Genomic DNA, 19224 nt, shown 5'->3' with positions numbered 1-19224 from the left:
TGCATTATAAAATAAAACATCCAAGCATTAATTTAAAGTATGCGGGGGAAATTAAGACTGAGGTTTGCTGTTAAGGCCAATTCACACTGCACTGATGGACGGTAACACACTGGTTTTGTCGGATCAGTGTATTCGCTTGTTTTTGCAGATTGATGGAGGTGGATGGTAACAAGTATAGTAGGCTACTCAAGTAAATGTACTTTTAAGTACACGTTTTGAGTATCTGTACTCTAGTATTTTTGCTGGAAACTTTATTTCAACTTCACTACATTTGAAAGACAAATATTGTACTCCACTACAATTCAAAACTGTCAAGGTCCTTGAGTACAAAGTAGTAACGTCAGTCGGGATGATTCTGGTTGGAAAATAAGTCCCTCACTATTTGAGGGAATAGCCATTTGGGTGGCAGAGACCAATGTGGATGTTATTGAGTGCACATATTCTCACAATCAATCCCACTACTGGAACTGTGTTCTAGAAATAAATTTGACATTATAATGAGGGTAGGTAGGCATAGATTCATGGGCATAATGTACTGTAAGTATTACATACAACAATAAAATAATGCATTGATTTTTACTTTTTCAAAGTACTTCTTTGTAATATTTGACCAGTAGAATCAGTACTTTCACTTAAGGAATAGACGGTGGGCTGAAGTTGTGTAGGCTACTTTGTCCACCTCATTTCGGGTCTTGGAATGTCTAAGAAGTGACGTACTGTTATCTGGTGATTGTCCGTCTGTCAGTGCAGTGTGTGAATCAGGGATGTGCAGAGTGTTTCTCAGGGGCTCAAATGTAAAAAAGGGGTTGTATATATATATATATATATATATATATATATATAATATTATATTATAGCCTATATTATTATAAGTATAATAGTATAAGTAGCCTACCGGCCAAAAGTCTGGACACTACTATTTTTAATGTTTTTTTAAAGAAGCCTTTTATATTCATCAAGCCTGCATTTATTTGATCTTAAATGGAGAAAAAAACAATAATATTGTGAAATATTACTACAATTTGAAATAATTGTTTTATATTATAATATACTTTACAGGTCCTTCTCAAAAAATTAGCATATTGTGATAAAGTTCATTATTTTCCATAATGTAATGATAAAAATTAAACTTTCATATATTTTAGATTCATTGCACACCAACTGAAATATTTCAGGTCTTTTATTGTTTTAATACTGATGATTTTGGCATACAGCTCATGAAAACCCAAAATTCCTATCTCAAAAAATTAGCATATTTCATCCGACCAATAAAAGAAGTGTTTTTTTAATACAAAAAAAGTCAACCTTCAAATAATTATGTTCAGTTATGCACTCAATACTTGGTCGGGAATCCTTTTGCAGAAATGACTGCTTCAATGCGGCGTGGCATGGAGGCAATCAGCCTGTGGCACTGCTGAGGTCTTATGGAGGCCCAGGATGCTTCGATAGCGGCCTTAAGCTCATCCAGAGTGTCGGGTCTTGCGTCTCTCAACTTTCTCTTCACAATATCCCACAGATTCTCTATGGGGTTCAGGTCAGGAGAGTTGGCAGGCCAATTGAGCACAGTAATACCGTGGTCAGTAAACCATTTACCAGTGGTTTTGGCACTGTGAGCAGGTGCCAGGTCGTGCTGAAAAATGAAATCTTCATCTCCATAAAGCTTTTCAGCAGATGGAAGCATGAAGTGCTCCAAAATCTCCTGATAGCTAGCTGCATTGACCCTGCCCTTGATAAAACACAGTGGACCAACACCAGCAGCTGATATGGCACCCCAGACCATCACTGACTGTGGGTACTTGACACTGGACTTCAGGCATTTTGGCATTTCCTTCTCCCCAGTCTACCTCCAGACTCTGGCACCTTGATTTCCGAATGACATGCAAAATTTGCTTTCATCTGAAAAAAGTACTTTGGAGCACTGAGCAACAGTCCAGTGCTGCTTCTCTGTAGCCCAGGTCAGGCGCTTCTGCCGCTGTTTCTGGTTCAAAAGTGGCTTGACCTGGGGAATGCGGCACCTGTAGCCCATTTCCTGCACACGCCTGTGCACGGTGGCTCTGGATGTTTCTACTCCAGACTCAGTCCACTGCTTCCGCAGGTCCCCCAAGGTCTAGAATCGGTCCTTCTCCACAATCTTCCTCAGGGTCCGGTCACCTCTTCTCGTTGTGCAGCGTTTTTTGCCACACTTTTTCCTTCCCACAGACTTCCCACTGAGGTGCCTTGATACAGAATTCTGGGAACAGCCTATTTGTTTCAGCTATATTTCTTACCCTCTTGCTTGAGGGTGTCAATGATGGCCTTCTGGACAGCAGTCAGGTCGGCAGTCTTACCCATGATTGCGGTTTTGAGTAATGAAACAGGCTGGGAGTTTTTAAAAGCCTCAGGAATCTTTTGCAGGTGTTTAGAGTTAATTAGTTGATTCAGATGATTAGATTAATAGCTCGTTTAGAGACCCTTTTCATGATATGCTAATTTTTTGAGATAGGAATTTTGGGTTTTCATGAGCTGTATGCCAAAATCATCAGTATTAAAACAATAAAAGACCTGAAATATTTCATTTGGTGTGCAATGAATCTAAAATATATGAAAGTTTAATTTTTATCATTACATTATGGAAAATAATTAACTTTATCATAATATGCTAATTTTTTGAGAAGGACCTGTATACTATTATAATACACTAACCTTTGATACTTTTTTCAGGATACTTACTTAAAAAAAGAACAGCATCTTAAAATAGAAATATTTTGTACCAATATACACTACCGTCAAAAGTTTGGGGTCAGTCATTTTCTTTCTTTCTTTCTTTCTGTCTTTTTTTTATAGAGAAATTAATACTTTTATTCAGCAAGGATGTGCTTAATTGATATAAAAAAGTGATAGATAAGACTTCTATTTAACTTTTTATGTTTCCAACATTGATAATAAATCAGCATATTAGAATGATTTCTGAAGAATCGTGTGACACTAAAGACTGGAGTTATGGCTGTTGAAAATCCAGCTTTGCATCACAGAAATACATTATATACATTTTAAAAGTATAAAACAGAAAACTATTTTTTTTAATTGTAGTAATTTTTACTACTTACCATTAATGCTACTTTTGGTGCTGTTTTGTGCAGTGCTTTGTTATAAATTAGCATCCACTGTTTCAACGACGCAGATTCAGATATGTTAATTTCAAACAATTTATGAATGACCGGAAAATTACCGCTCTACTTCACATTGTCCAATGAAATTTGAACTTCTTGTGCCAGATGACGATTGGTCGGTGTATTATAGGCCCTACATAACAATCAGGCTTCAATGAATTATGTAATATTTTAAAATATGTGATATGTTGATTTTTAATTTAATTGACATACCTTTTATAATTGAAAAAAAAAAAACGTTTAAAAATTGCCGTCGAGCCATAAGGCCTACTCACTGAAAGAACCATATTTGGCTCGAGAGCATCGGTTCCCGAGCAGTCTGTGGAATATGTTTTACACCAGTGCATTTTCATTTTAAAACTCATAACCTTCGCTACGGTTGCGCCTGCCGTCCACACACACACACACACTAGCCTACTCTGGAGTTTTCGTCCCTCAAAGGGAGACTGACCTCTTCAGTCAATGCGAAGCAAGACAGTCACACGCAACTCACAGGCACAGCAACGCTATGGCAGCGACACCTCAGACTTACAGAAACGTAAAAATATACGACAATGTGTACAAAACTAAAGTAGCCTAAATTCACATGTTAATTATAATTAAATGCATTTTATTTTATTGAACACAATTTTATCATTGATATTTGTTTGAGAAGGGCACTTTTGATTAATTTTGAAAAAGGGCAGGGGCTCGAGCACCCAAATTTTCTATAATGTCTACACGTGAATCTGAATACTGGATATAAACGATGATATTCCATCACTGAAATTGTTTCAGGTTTTGATTTATGCTGATGGTCTTTCAAAAGAGTTGTTATACACTTTGAATATTATTATTACAATGGGTAAATACCATATACACAAAAGTAAGTGGAATAACAGTAAACCCTCTTTAAATTACTTTAAAAAGGAATGCAAAAAATACTTAGAATCTTTAAAACACTTATCTAAAGATAATCAAACCATTGGAGAACTGAATAAATCAATGTATGAGTCTCTTTCCTTTTAAGTTTGGTAAGATTTAAACCTTATTTATGTATTTATTTTCCTTGCACTCCCTCTACAATGATTATTGAATGTTTGTTTTCTTTGATGTTATTGTATGATATATATATACACAGGTGGACATTTAGGATGGACATATGAATGGAAAAGTGTATATTTTGTAATAGGCATTGTATTGTTCCCTATTTGGTTTGTAAACTAATATTGTTAAAAAAAAAAAAAAAAAAAAAAAAAAAAAAAAAACAGATTCTGAATACTGAAGAGATACATTCAGGAACTGACTTCAGGACCCAGGAGAAGATTTCTGTTCATTTGCTACAGTGACAAGTCATAAAATAACATGCTATATTACTTGTTTTCCACAAGAGGTCGGCAGAGACACCCATATTGACCCAATGTGAGATATTCTGAGCTGATTTGAGCTGGTTATTACACGTATTGGAAAGTTGTTTTGAATTTAAGTTGAAAGAATGTGCTTAAACTATATTATTTATTGAAAATATTATAAAAATGAAATGATATAAGCTTTCTGGACAAAAAAATAGGTATAATTTTAAGTCTTTGTGTGATTTTGCCCAGCAAGGGAAGGATGCAAGTTGCATGGATTGTCTATAATATATACACACATGTAAACAACGTTTTGTTTAATTTCATTTTTGAATAAAAATCAACTTCACAAGCATTAAGCAAAAAAAGAAAGAAAAAAATACAATTTATTATAAAAAGTGTTTATTAACTGATAAGTTACGAACAAACTCTAGAAAAATGGACAACTCTTACATTTCCAATAAACTGAGGAAATATTTATTTACAGTCAAGTTTGAGTTTGTGAGAGCTGTACAGTGTGCAAACAACAGGGAGACTCATATGCCAGGAAAAAAGCCAAGGTCAACCGGATTAAACCACAGACAGCATTGCTGTCAGGTTTCAGAGCGACGTCAACGAAGCCAACTTCAGTGGACGAATTCTCTTCATGCATAGTGCTCCCCAGCCTCCAACATCCATAAATACAAAGAAAGGGGGACCCACCGCCAGATCCAATGTGCCGCTTCATCTCCCGTGCAATCGTAAAAAAATTAACATTTGACAAAAATAATCGAACAATCATGTCTCTGATGTTTTGATTGGCCCACTTAGATCTCCTTCACTTTCCCATTGAGGGCAAATCCATTAGTGTAGTGCACATTGCCGTTTTCCAAGTGTTTGCCATTGGCCACTAACACAGGCTCAATCACAGTGGTAATGCCATTCTGTTTGAGTTTGTCCTCATTAGAAACAGGTAGTCGCTTGCCCTTTACGTAGGCCTGGATCCAGAAGTTTGAGAAGAGGATGAAGAAAAATGTGCCGTACATCAAGATGAGATGAATGAAGAGGGGAACTTGGAATTCACACTTTTCCATGAAGTAATACTGAGAGATATGGACAGTCACCAGTACAAACTGAATCTGTGGAAAATACATGGAAAGAAAAATGAAATTATAGCTCCATCATTTTAAAGTGCATTTTAAAATGGAGTGGAGTTACTGTCTCCCAAAAGAAAGAACAGATTCTGAATCACTTAAAAACTAGTCGTCTGTAACTCCAGTCTTACTACGTAGGTTTGTAACAAATTTGCATAATGTCAGCCTATGGTCTTCATTGGCTGCCTGACAACAACGTCTACTTTTACCCGCCCTCAAACACTGTAGCTGGGGCCTGAAAGAGTGTGTGTTTCGTGTTGTCAACATATCGGAAAGAATTTTATTCTTATTGTTATTGTTATTCTCATATTCTGCACAGTGAAAGCAAATGCACTTTGATGCACTTCCAAAAGAAAAGGACTCAGCGACAACTGCTGTAAGCTTCCGTATTGAGGGAAAGGAATGGAATGGAAATAGAATGTAATGACAATTGTAAGACAAGTATAAATTATAACTTAACTTCAATCTCAATTTATGCGTGCCATTTTGGTTCCACATTGATGCAAATGCAGTTCACATTAAATCACATAAGATTAAGAGTTTAAATGAGTTTCTACTAACCAGTTGGATAGCTGTCATGTACTTTTTCCACCACAGATATTTCTGGAAGCGCGGGCCTGCAGCAGCTAGACCGTAGTAGGTGTACATGATGACGTGGACACAAGCGTTCACCAAAGCATGGAAAGAACCCATGCCACCGACTGTCATTTTCACATGAAAATAAATAGAAGTAATTGAAATTAGACATCTTTACACCAGTTAATACACTATTTAATACCTTATTCCCTTGTTTATACTTTGCCCACATGTAGGAAATGAGTAGTCTTTAATAGGGACAAAAAATGCCTCCTAATTTCCTAAAATCTCAGCCTTTTTTATTTTCATATGAAAAAAAGTTTTAATTCTATTTGGGTCAGAACTTCATGGCTAAAGGGACAATCTGGGTCTTGAAGCAAAACCGGTTAATAACTACTGATCTATTAAACCACCCAGCAAGCAATTTTGCATTTAAAAGACGTCTAATAGCCGTCCAAACACAGCCCTGACGTCTATGGCTAAAACAAGGCAGAATTTGGGTTGTCAGTGAAAATTTAACAGATGTCTAACCATGTCGATGTCTAAGTATAGACGCACAGACTACGCATAGAACATTTTAAAGACATGAAACCAAACACCTTGTAATCACTGTTGACTTTGCTTACATGATGGAATATTATACATCTTGCATGTTATTTTGACAAAAACGACATGAAACCAAATTCAAGATAATTTTGAGTTACTCATAGCAGGACTATATCGGGTCTATAGTTAACCTAGACGGTAAAAAGACGGTTGTTGCTTGCTGGTCAGCGACTAGTGTTGATAGACTCACCAGGAGTAAGAGTGATGCCCCACCACCAGGTCCAGGGCAAGATGGAATGATGGAAGATATGGAGGAACGTCACCTGACTGTGCTTCTTTCTCAACACAAAAAACACCTGGATCACAGACACAGTTCTTGTTAACTCTTGGAAGCTACTGGATATTGTGCCAGATGACTTTGCATATCCTATTCTAAATACAGCATTAAAACACACAAATTTAAGGCATGTTGACAAATAATTCTTACCGTATCTAGAAGTTCAACATATTTGGAGAAATAGAATAACCAGGCTACTCGAACCATCTAGGGGTATAAGGAGAAACACAATTAGCAATATGCATTACCATTCAAAAGTTTCAAGTTTGTAAGATATAAGCCTGCATTTATCTGATCAAAAACACCATAACTAGTAATATTGTGAACTATTATTACCATTTAAATGACTTTTTTCTGTTTAATCATATTTTAAAATATAATTTATTCATGTGATGCAAAGCTGAATTTTCAGCATCATTACTCCAGTCTTCAGTGTCACATGATGCTTCAGAAATTATTCTAATATGCTGAATTGATGCTAAAGAAACAATATTACATATTACAGTTGTAAACAGTTGTGCTGCTTACTATTTTTGTGGAAACTGTGAGGCTTTTTATTTAGGATTCTTTGATGAATAGAAAGTTTAAGAACAAGCAGTTATTGGAAAAATAATTTTTGATCAATTGAATGCGTTCCGTCTGAATAAAAGTATTCATTTCTTTCAATAACAAAGAACATATTAGAATGAAACAAACTTACTCTGAGAGCTTGAGGACTGTTGGAGGTGTCACAGAGGTCACATCTCCAAGTGTATGTTGTTCCCCAGCCAGACATCAAGAACTGTAAGCGTCAGACAGATCGAAAAAAAAAAATACACAAAAGCACAATAACATGGTTTGTTCATCTTTTCTCATCTGTCATAATTTACTCACCCTCATGTCGTTCCAAACATCTGATTCACTTTCTTCTGTGAAACACAAAAGACGTTTATCAGAATGCTCCCACTGCTCTTTTTTTTATAATGAAAGTAAATGATGCCCATAGGCTCAAAAAAAGCACCATAAAAGTATCATAAAAATGGACCATAACGTTGTCAAGTCTGCTTTTATGATACTTTTATGGTGTCCATTTGTCATTTTTGGAACTTGCCAGCAATGGTCACCATTCACTTTCATTATATGAAAAAGAGTAACTTGAAGATTCTGCTAAACATATCCTTTTGTGATCTACAGAAGAAATACTATTGTACGGTGAGCAGATTTTCACTTTTGAATCGACTATATCTTTCTCTAGCAGTTCTCCTCAAAGACATCAGTTCAGGTACATTAATAAGTTTAGTTACTCTCCCAAACACGAAAAATGAAAAGGTTTCCTACCTCATAAACAATGTAGGAGTTGAAGGCCACCATAGAGAAGTTATAGACAATCATGGTTGTTTTGAGGCTGAAAGGTTTGCGATTGGCCATGAATCGTGGTCCCACACATAAAACCAAGAAGACGTAACTCAGCAAGATGAGCGTCATCTGAATGGGACTCTGCATTAGCGGATAATCACGTACTCTGGCATCTGAGAAAATTACACATCAACCGATCAGCCACATGAAACAAGACTGTATTACATCTTTCTAAAGTAGAATCTACTAGTGGCCAAACTGTAGTGCTGTTTACAACAAATTTGATAGCTTTAATAGTTTTTAATAGCACAACACATAAGCCAGTGATATTGATGGTTTTTGCTCATCTAACAAGCACGATGCAATGAGGTCTTACCAGTTCTTTTCAGAAGATAGTCGTAGAACGCCATGATGCTCGAAAACACCTCTTGCAACATCTTGTCTTTATTTCTTCAGACAACCAATAAACTGGAGGACATAAGTAAATGTGTTAAAACTAGGCAAGCAAACAATAAAAATCCAGCTAGTAAAGGGTTGGTCAGAGTAGTATGCCGTTATCAGGAGGACAGTGGAGTCAGAGTCAACAATGGCAGTCCAGCAAAAGCAAACAAGAGACAGCTGGCCATGTGACCAGGATACAAAGCCCAACCTGAGTGGCTCATGATGTTTTCAAAGCAAAACTATTATTATTACCAACTATTGAGTGTACTACAATGTGTAGTTGGCTCAGTTTTTTTTTAAATGACAAATTTTGAACCCAAAATCTTGATTTGAATGTATTAGGGAAATTGGTCCTGTAACTGATCAGTGGTCAACATTTTGCCTTCACTCATTTATTCTAGTAAATGGTCATCCAGTCACGTTTTTTTAAAATTAATAAAATATTAATACATAACTATAGGTCATTTTTTATTGTACAAATATAAGAGACCTCTAATATATCACGTAGTACTATATAGTACTTCCTACAAATATACCATGAAGTCTTTTAAATGAAGTTCTGCGTGCATAATTGCATAAGAATTTGAAAAATGTCATTTAAAATAGTTCAGCAGCACATCAACTTTCCAAAAGTATTTCACATCTGTTGCCCATGCAAAAATGTTGGGAAACAACATAAAGCCACCATCTTTCTAGCTCTGTATGTCAATGAATGAACAGATTATTTAGTGTGTTTCTACTGCTCAAAACCCGCAAGGGATCCGACCAGACAAACCCGAACAGGACTATAAAGATTTAGGCCTGGTTTCACAGACAGGGCTTAGATTGAGCCAGGATTAGGCCTTAGTTCAATTAGGACATTTAAGTAGCTTTTATAAACGTGCCTTAGAAAGAAAAAAAAACACTACTGGAGACAAAACAATGGCAGTGACATATTTTAAGATCAGTGCGAGTTGCTTTCAGTTAAAACAGCTCAAACCTTCATTTTAGTCTGGGACTAGCTTAAGCCTTGTCTGTGAAACAATAGGATAGGATGACAAAACACACTAAACAGACCCTTCACTGCTTATCTGCCTACACATCTAATGCATCACTACCCGTTTCATCAGAAGAGAACAGAAACACAAAAGAGGAGGGAGACACGCATTTGTTGTAATACAAAAATCCACTAAAATTCTTACTGTCCTCTCGGTCTTAGAATCAACAAAGCTGATGTCATCTGTACAAACTGCACTCTGATGAATAGTGCAAAGCCAGTCAAACTGGTGAGGTGTAGAAACAAAGATATCTATCCCGTCATAAAATCGGATTAACTCACTAGACAGGAACTGCTAATGACAACATCACGAAAATGAGTCAAAAACAGTCAATCCTACACAGAAAACATAATCATAAACAGAAGGGACACACACACAAACAAACTAAATCCTGAGAGCTGCAAAGATGGTTAAGCTGACCAGATCAAGTGTCTCATCACACTTCTCTGTCACCTAAATAAGGAGAAAATAGACAAACTATCCCAAGAAACAATTTGATAGGAGACAGTGAGAGACTCAACGAAAAATACAAAAGTATGTTTTAAGCTTACCTGTTGTCTTTCTGTTGATACAGTCAACCCAGCCAAAAATAAATAAGTAAAATTTAAAAATATATCTAAAAATAAATAAATAATAATACTGCCCCACAGGGGCAAATAAATGGATGACAGACCCAAGTAAGCAGTGGAAACAGTCTCTGAACTTTGGTTCTTTCCAGTGTCCTTATTCCTTTCTTTCAGTGGCCCTCAATCACAGCCGTTTCCCCCAGTGATAGAATAAGTGGGAGTTTTGCCAAGGCAGAGACAGGCCACACTCAGAGGAGTCACTCCCAGTGCCTAATATAAACCTGAGCAGCAGCTCATTCAAAAGAGACAACACCCGCCTGGTTTCGGGACTGTAGCCTGCATTCAACTGACAGGAACCGCCCTCTGAGACCCACCTCAAAACTCAACGATTGGCTCTCTCTAGAGAGAGGCTGATCAGGGATTGCCTCTAATACTGGTTAGGTTTTATTATGCAGTGGAAGTAGGCGAGAATTGAGCAGAGACTGCTCAACAATGAAAAGTCTTGTGTTTCCCTTGGGTCACAAATATGTGCCTATATGCAAAGCCAGAGAAAAATGGAAATGTATAGGCAACATATGAAAAAAAATATATATGTGTGTGTATATATATATATATATATATATATATATATATATTATGGTATACTAAATAAATGACAGGTATACTAAATAAATAAAATAAATCATAATGTGTGTAGAATAAGTGTACAGATTCGTGTTATTTCGTATTATTTATATATTGTAGTTTTTATAAATCTATACAAATACAATATATTTCAAGTTTCAGTTTTAGTCATTTTTATTTCAAATTTAGTTTTAGTAAATTTAGTACTTCAACTTATTACATTTTATATTATTTCAACTTTATTTCTATTCAAATAAAATATATTTGAATAGCTTAAGTTTTAGTTAACAATAACAACACTGAAGCAGATTTTTTGTTTTTTTGCCACGCAATATCATGTGGAAGTTACATTGTAGCAACCCTTTTCTAAGAAAACCAAGATATCTAGTGTAATTGAATCAGTTTAATTTCACGTGTTAAGGTGTTACGCTAATGGCTAATCTGAGCCTCTATTTCAAGCTCTATCTAGATGTGCTGTGTCACAATGTTTTAAATCATAACAGCAACAATGACAGACATCAGATACACGTCTATACGTCTATAAGTCAGTGAGCCCAGTGTGGCACTTTTTCTACACAGGGACACTACCAGTCAGTTTCAATGGATTCCCGTAGCACTGGTCTGACCCGTTCCTCAGACGTTGAGGACAGGGTGTGGGATCCTCAAACTGACGCATTCTTGTAGCAGTCCGGGAGGAGGTGAAGAATGACAAAAATCCTGACATGAGTGGGGAGTCTCTGAGCTCGAACCATTTTCTCTGACACAAAAAGCAGTTTGACTGTCATGTCATAACCGCTGAAAAGAAATTACATTTAATCAATCGCATTTCACGTCTACATAAATACACATTCTAACCTGGGTAATCATAGCATTCATCATATATGACTAAAATACCCCTTTCTACAGAAAAAGCTTGGATATTGTTATGACCAGTTGATTGAACTTTCTTTGGTTGAGGACAAACACTGAAGCCAATCAAGAGCCAAGTAAAGAAAATCACAGATAAGCATCCATATACCTTCACTCATATCTGGGAATCCTTTCCAGAACACCTTTTATATCAAAACATACACTCTATAGAACCCCAATTAACCTTTTTTCTAATAGACCTCAGTAGATAACAGCCAGTTTGATTCAGCGATATTAAAAAGCACAGCACTTGAAGGGGCGGCGTTTCTATTATAATATATTTTAAAATGTAATTTATTCCTGTGATGGCCAAGCTGAATTTTCAGCATCAAGTCTTTTCACATGATCCTTCAGAAATCAATCTGATTTTCTGATTTGATGCTAAAACTTTTTCATTTATATGCCTGGCGAGCAGTCGAGGTGTGATTTTCTTTGCGTTACGATTATGAGTCACACTCCCAGGAATTCATGTTACATTCCAGATGGTTATCATCACCTTATTCTTCACACCTCACACCTGAGGATCATATGTATACATTTCCTTCACTGTACTTTCACCCAACACCTGACTGACCGAGATAAACGTGACTTACTTTTTTTGGCATCATCTGGTGACCTCTGACCTATTTTTCCCCATCCCAGTACTATTTATGCTTCAACTGCAGTAAACCAACTTCTATGAGCCAGGAGATCACATTGGACATTTGATCAATTGTGTCACCAGCCACAGCAGTGCTGGTTATAGCTTTGACTCAGGTAGACACCAAATGTTTAATAATGTATAATTATGCAGTTAGATCTATTGATAAATGACTACCATCCAATAGATACTCAGAATAGGTACATTTTTAGAAGTTCTCTTTCTTTAGCCAATCATACGTGTTAGAAGAACTGTCCTCAACACACCTAAACCAAGAAAATAATGGACATCAACACAACAAACCACAGCTATACTCAAATTGTAGGTCAAACTGAACAAGGAACCTCATACACTAATGACCTGGGAGAGTCTGAAAGCACAGTTGGTCATACATGATTCAATTTAAAGAATCAGCCGTCTCTCATTTCTCTCATTACTCTACTGAATAAACCTTTGCTTCTCGTTCCAGCCCTTGTGACTGAAAACTGAATTAACGTAATTTCGAATGACAGTAAATGGGTGTGTTTTCAGGAATCAAAATGATGACTAGACCTGAATGGAAGCTATCCATAAGAAGTGCTATGATGCTGGAGAGAGACTTTCAGAAACAGGAGGCTAATACATGCATTCATGTGCTAATAGACACATCAGCAGTTTCTGAATAGAAATGATGATGGATTCCATTCAGTATCCTTCGGTATCAGTCTCACACTGGCTCAAAATAAGTCATCCTTTAAATTGTATATGAGGGAAAGACCACTATTAAAAGTAGTGAAACGGGACTGTTTCTTTCAAGTTTTCTCTTTCGGGCAAATTTAAGGAGCTCATAAACCACTAAAGGTAAAAGTTGGATTGTAAATAATAGGGCATGATATCACACATTAGATGTATCTTTAAATATTTGTTAAAAATTGAAAACTTAGATTTTAATTATTTGATCTATTTAAATTTGTATTTATTTGTGTATTTGACAATACGTTTCAATGGACTTTTTCCTATAAACAAAGAAATTTCTATCAACAAAGATTTTAGGTTTTTTTGGGGGGGATTCATATAAATATACACTATAATTCAAAAGTTTGGGGTCAGTATTCTGTAAGATTTTTTAATGTTTTTGATGCACACCATAATTTTTATTATGGCCTAAAAAGCCTAAAAAAGCCTTAAAAGACTGCATTTTATTTAATCAAAAACACAATACATTTTTTTATTTGATTACCTTTTTATAGGCTGATTTTTTTATTTTTGTGGAAACCGTGATATTTTTCCAGGATACTTTGATGAATAGAAAGTTCAAAAGAACATTTATTTGAAATAGAAATCCCCTGTAATGTTATAAATGTCTTTATTGTCCCTTTTGATCAATTGAATGTGTCCTTGCTGAATAAAAGTATTAATTTCTTTCTTTTTTTAAACGTAACGTTAGTGTTTAAGAGAACGTGTATTAGGTTATGTAAATGGACATGGTTTCTTTTTTTAAAGCACCTTTTTTGCTTGTTCATTTTGAATAGTTCTCTAGTCTGGAAAATTATTATTTTTTTATTCCATGCAGTCTCTTAAAATCATAATGCTGCTATCATGCTGTTTAAATTAATTTTAAAATAAAAAATAGCAAGTCAAAGTTTTACATTGTTGTTTATTCTAATTATTTAGGTATTTCTATGGAAATTTAATTTTAGCCAAATTAATTGATGTCATCTAAAGGACGCTTGTGCAATTCACAGATTCTATTGTACAATCTCAATTCTGCAACACTTCACTTGATTTGAAATCTTGTAAATCACTGGGTGAACAACAGAAATTGGAGTAGCCGTGTCAATCGACGAAAACACAGCCCCATTAAAAACATCACTGACTGAAACTTCAGTAATACAACATCATGAATGAATAATGAACTTGGTCAGAAGAGCAAAGAGGATGTCTGATGACTACAACCACAGAGAACAGAGAGATCCACACCTCAATCATTCATTTATGCAACGTCATCAGCAACCCAAAGCAATTATGTCACCGACTCGATCACGGATGCTATTCAGGGTGGATGGTATGCGATAGGACACACGGAATGTCTTCTGTCTTCAAAAAATAAGCACAACTTAAAGCATCGCTAAAGTCAGCATGAAACAGAAGTTGTGAAAGTCTTTTTTTTTCCCTATTGACATATTTCCGAGTATGGAAGCTTGTTTCCGCCACAGAATAAATCATAAAAAAAGGCAATTGCGAGTTTACATCTCTCAATTCTGACTTTTCTTTTCAGAATTTTGTGATATAAGCACAATTTCAAGTTATAAATTCAGTAATGGGAGATATAGACACGCAATTCTGAGAGAAAAAAAGAGTCAGAATTACATTATATTAACTCGCAATTGTGAGTTGTGATACATAAGCTTAAAAATTGCCAGAATTGTGAGTTAATATCTCACAATTCTGAGCAAAGACGTCAGAATCGTGAAATATAAACTCAGAATAGCGAACAAAAACAAAAAAGTCAGAAATGGCAGTTTATATCTCCCAATACTGACTTTATAACTTGCAATTGAGCTTATATCATGCAACTCTGAATACCAAAGTCAGAATTGAGAGATAAAAAGTCGCAATTACCTTTTTTATTTTTTATTCAGTGGCAGAAACAAGCTTCCATAATCTGAGTGCAACAGCTTCTCGGAAAAAAAAAAGTAGGGCAAAACCTGATTTTGTCCATTGGGAATTGATTGGATGGTTATGGTTTACTATTGGTTAATCTCATGTGAGTGACAGGTTGTCCCGCCCTCATGCCAGTAAACACATTAATAAACATGTATTAAAATAAATTATGTGCACAGATAAATAATTTATAAGAAAAACAATACTGCAATTCCATAAAAAAATAAGAATAGTAAATTTTGATTTCATGGTGACTTTAAAGCATCAAAGTTAAACTTGCTTAAAATCTGAAAGGCAGCACTGTTACCAGAACCAAAAAAATTATTCTGCAGTCCACTTGTTGCCCATTCAAATCACTTAATATTAGAGAAGGTTGAAAGGTTGAACACAATAATAGCTTAAAGAGAATAATATGCCTTAACCGGTTTAAGTTTGGACCTTTTCAAGTAAAGATGCATGTGTTGACAAATATTGACTAAAATACTAGTTGGAGCATACTGACTAAAATACTAGTTGACGGACCGTCTTGGAGCTGCAACAAACCAGCATCTTTAAGTGGTCAAGCTTGATAGTAGGACATGGGTTGCTACTCAGACCAGCTAGAAACCAGCCAGAACGTTCTAGAACACAAAGGCCAGCTTAAGCTGGGTTTTCCAAAAGGGAGGACATTAATCAGAGCCATATGTTTGAGTTTCGACAGCAAATTTCTTCATACTCTTTTCACCACTGCAAAAGACATACTAACATTTGCTGAATCTGAGAAACACTGGAGTCTGAAAAGCAAATGAAGACTCAATGAACTTAAAAGATGCAGCTCTTCAAGTCCTTAACAAAGCACAACTTTACACCTCTATCACCTAAAACTCAATCCAAATCCATTAGCAATGCTCAAGCATTAACTCAATAAACTACATTAATAGTTTTCAAGTGTCGTGTTAATTAGCCTGTTATCTGTTATTTTAGTAAGAAGTGAATTGTAAGAAGACTATCCAAAATTCAGAGAGAGGAAAATACAGAAAATAACACGAATTTTCTTGTATTTTAAATTAATTCATAGACAGAAAAACATTTTGAGGAAAGTGCATCGTGGGTTACACGCTCATGCACAGGTCACCACAGTTCACCGAGTTACATGCCAGAATATTTAACCCATTTGTGGCGTACTACCTTGCTGATAAAGTATTGTAAAAGCCACAAATATCACCTTACAGAATAAATTACGAAAAAGTTTACATGTACAAAAGATACACCAAATTCCCACCTGATCAATCATGCGTCATGACGCAGGAAACAGTCTGGACGTCCGGAAGGTCTGGATTGTTTTTGTATCCATTCTTTTCTGAGACATTTCATTTAATTTATTATGTCAATAAATTTGTATAAGGACACCTTTAAAGAGTTGTTTCTGATGAGAGCAATTCAACATGATTTATACGGATAAGCGTTATTAAAATCAATGTACATGACTTTGATGAGCTAAATGGTCTCTGTGTGCTGCTGCTACTCCCGTATTGTGTTGTAAGTGACACCCAGTAGGCGTCGCTGTACTACAGCAAAAAGGTACACTTTCCACGAAGTCTACAACATAGTGCCTGAAAAAGTATTATTAAATTATTAGTCAAAAAAAATCTATACAATTAAAAGCCTAAATAGGATCATATAAACACAGTAATCTATGCATTTTCAGCATAATTACTCCATTGTTCAGTGTCTCATGATCCTTCAGAAATCATTCCAATATTTTGATTTGATAATCAAGAAACATTTATTATTATTATCATCGATGTTGAAAACAGTTGTGCTGCTTAATATTTTTATGGAAACCGTGATACCTTTTTTTCGTGATTCTTTGATGAATAGAATGTTAAAAAGAACCGCATTTATTTGAAATAGAAACCATTTGTAACATTTTAAATGTATTCACTGTCACTTTTGATCAATTTAATGTGTCCTTGTTGAATAGAAGTACTGATCCCAAACCTTTGAACGGTAGTGCAGTTATAGTTAGTGTTAAAAATGATAAAACATGTGATAGCCAGTTTTGGGTTACTTATGCCTTGCAATATTGTTTTACTTCCTAAAAAAATAACAAATTGCATTATATTAGTTACTTTGTATGGAAAGTGTTACGTTTCTTTTGTGCTATTTTTTTTCTAACCTGGGCTGGGCTTGCTTGTTTATTTTTTAATAACAAAAAAAGTTATATTTTGGAAAATCTAAAGGCCCTTTTACACCAAAAGTGTAAATGTAAAGGAAAGGCAAAATACACATCTGTACAGTAGAGGGCGCAGCTCAAACAAACCTTTCAGCTGTGCTGCTGTTCTGAATTGCAGAAGAATTGGACACACAGGAAAAGAAACAAAAATGTAATGTTTATCTAAAGTCATTTTTGTCTTAGTATTATGACTGGATCATCGAAGGTCAGTAGCAAAGACATTGGTTAATAAAGTGAGATTAAATTCAAAAGTAAATTGTGTAATTTAAAATAATTAATTATTGCATGTGTGTGTAATATTCTGAGTTTATTTTTATTCATTTTGATTAATACTGAATCTGTTTTTGTTCAAGTAAGATGAGTAAATGCTCACATTTAGTCTATAACTACTATAACCACATCATGTTCACACAGCGCACACACTCCTCTGCGTAACTTTTTTGAAAAGTAACTTAGATATTTTGTAGTAAATTTATAAGTAACCTGTTACTTTCCTAGTTACTTCTGATTACGTTACTCGCATTACTCGTAATGCGTTACCCCCAAAACTGGTGACAACTTACCCTGACCTGACATAAAAAATATCCTTGTCCTTTGAACAAATCAGCCTTTCAGTTAATTACTACTTTTATCATATAGTTGGCCATTACCTCTACTTATTGTGGTTTGTTAATTTACGGTATAACTTGTTTTTTTAACCATAACAATAAATGCAAGTACCGAAATTGTCAATGTTTCAGACTTTAGGGCCTTATTTTGTTAATGACACAGAATATTCAGATCTGTTCTATCTCTCAAAATGTTTGTGGCAAGGCTTCACAGAATCTCATTGTATCTTGCAGTTTTCACCTCCCAGAGAAACAGCCTTGCAGAGCTGTGATATGGATACAGAGCCGGTAGCTCACCTCTCTGGTAATTGAGTTCACAGCTGGTAGCTTTGCCTCAGTGGACTTCTCACCCAAGAGGGAACAAAGGCCATCCTCTTCCTCGGCAGGTCAGAGTGCCTCATCAATAGCACAGACTTAAATAGATGTCGCAATTACATGCCTCAGGTCCAACGGGCTAATTATTGTCGGGGGCCGTAAGCTCTTTAGTGATGGCGGCCCACACTGTTCATTCATCCCACCGCATCCTCCTCAGTCAGCAGAGCATAGGCAATGTTTCTGCAATGTTCATTCAACGCAGAGCATCATCACCTACACGCTCTCATTGTGCTCGTTTCCTCCATGACAGTAATATTGTTTACAGATGTGGGCTGTTAATGATTCTGCCTTGTGTGAAATATTTCATGAATAAGATCATATTAAATTGGCAATGGCAATTAGAAAAATGTATGCTTTTAGTAATTACAAAATTGTTTGCAATTTGCAGAATTTGTCATTATAAGAAATCTCTTTGAGGCGGACTACTTCCTTGGCATGAGTCAGACTGAGGAACATGTTTCTGTGGAGGAGTATTTGACTATTTGCGTCAAAACGCCCAGATCTGTGATAGCGGACTCCTTCATGCAGGTCTGACTGACAAGAAGGATGATGTGAGGGGATTGCTGGAGTCGGGGATGAAGAAGTCAGTGGTAGAGCAGGAGAGCACAACTCCACGTCTGAACAGAATGAAAAGCCAGTTTACATGCAGGGTCAGGAAGCTAGAAGAAAAACCTGAAAAACTGCAATTCAACAAATTTGTCTGATTAAAGGTACACTATCAGACAAAGTTACAAAACCGGTCACTAGGGCATGTACCCT

The 19224-nt window shown here is 35.7% G+C and overlaps 1 protein-coding gene across 4 annotated transcripts; it reads right to left on the bottom strand.

Moving 5' to 3' along the window:
* Positions 1 to 4865: 4865 nt before the first annotated feature.
* On the bottom strand, positions 4866 to 16794 carry elovl1a (ELOVL fatty acid elongase 1a). 4 transcript variants are annotated; one of them, XM_077221728.1, is made up of 8 exons: positions 16529 to 16794; positions 8784 to 8875; positions 8390 to 8580; positions 7773 to 7853; positions 7223 to 7279; positions 6986 to 7091; positions 6175 to 6314; positions 4866 to 5598 (listed from the first exon to the last, which is right to left on the bottom strand). In XM_077221728.1, exons 2-8 carry the CDS (start codon positions 8842 to 8844, stop codon positions 5287 to 5289), a joined length of 948 nt encoding a protein of 315 aa, XP_077077843.1. In that variant the 5' UTR covers positions 8845 to 8875; positions 16529 to 16794; the 3' UTR covers positions 4866 to 5286. The 4 variants fall into 4 exon arrangements, with proteins under 4 accessions (XP_077077843.1, XP_077077688.1, XP_077077768.1 ...); XM_077221573.1 differs by lacking the exon at positions 16529 to 16794 and adding an exon at positions 10437 to 10766; XM_077221653.1 differs by lacking the exon at positions 16529 to 16794 and adding an exon at positions 10555 to 10759.
* Between the last annotated feature and the right edge of the window lie 2430 nt (positions 16795 to 19224).

The sequence above is a fragment of the Siphateles boraxobius genome, unplaced genomic scaffold (genome assembly GCF_051911475.1).
Source record: "Siphateles boraxobius isolate OS27281-9 unplaced genomic scaffold, OSU_SipBor_1 1, whole genome shotgun sequence".
NCBI lineage: Eukaryota > Metazoa > Chordata > Actinopteri > Cypriniformes > Leuciscidae > Siphateles > Siphateles boraxobius.
This window is presented reverse-complemented; position numbering and strand designations above follow the sequence as displayed.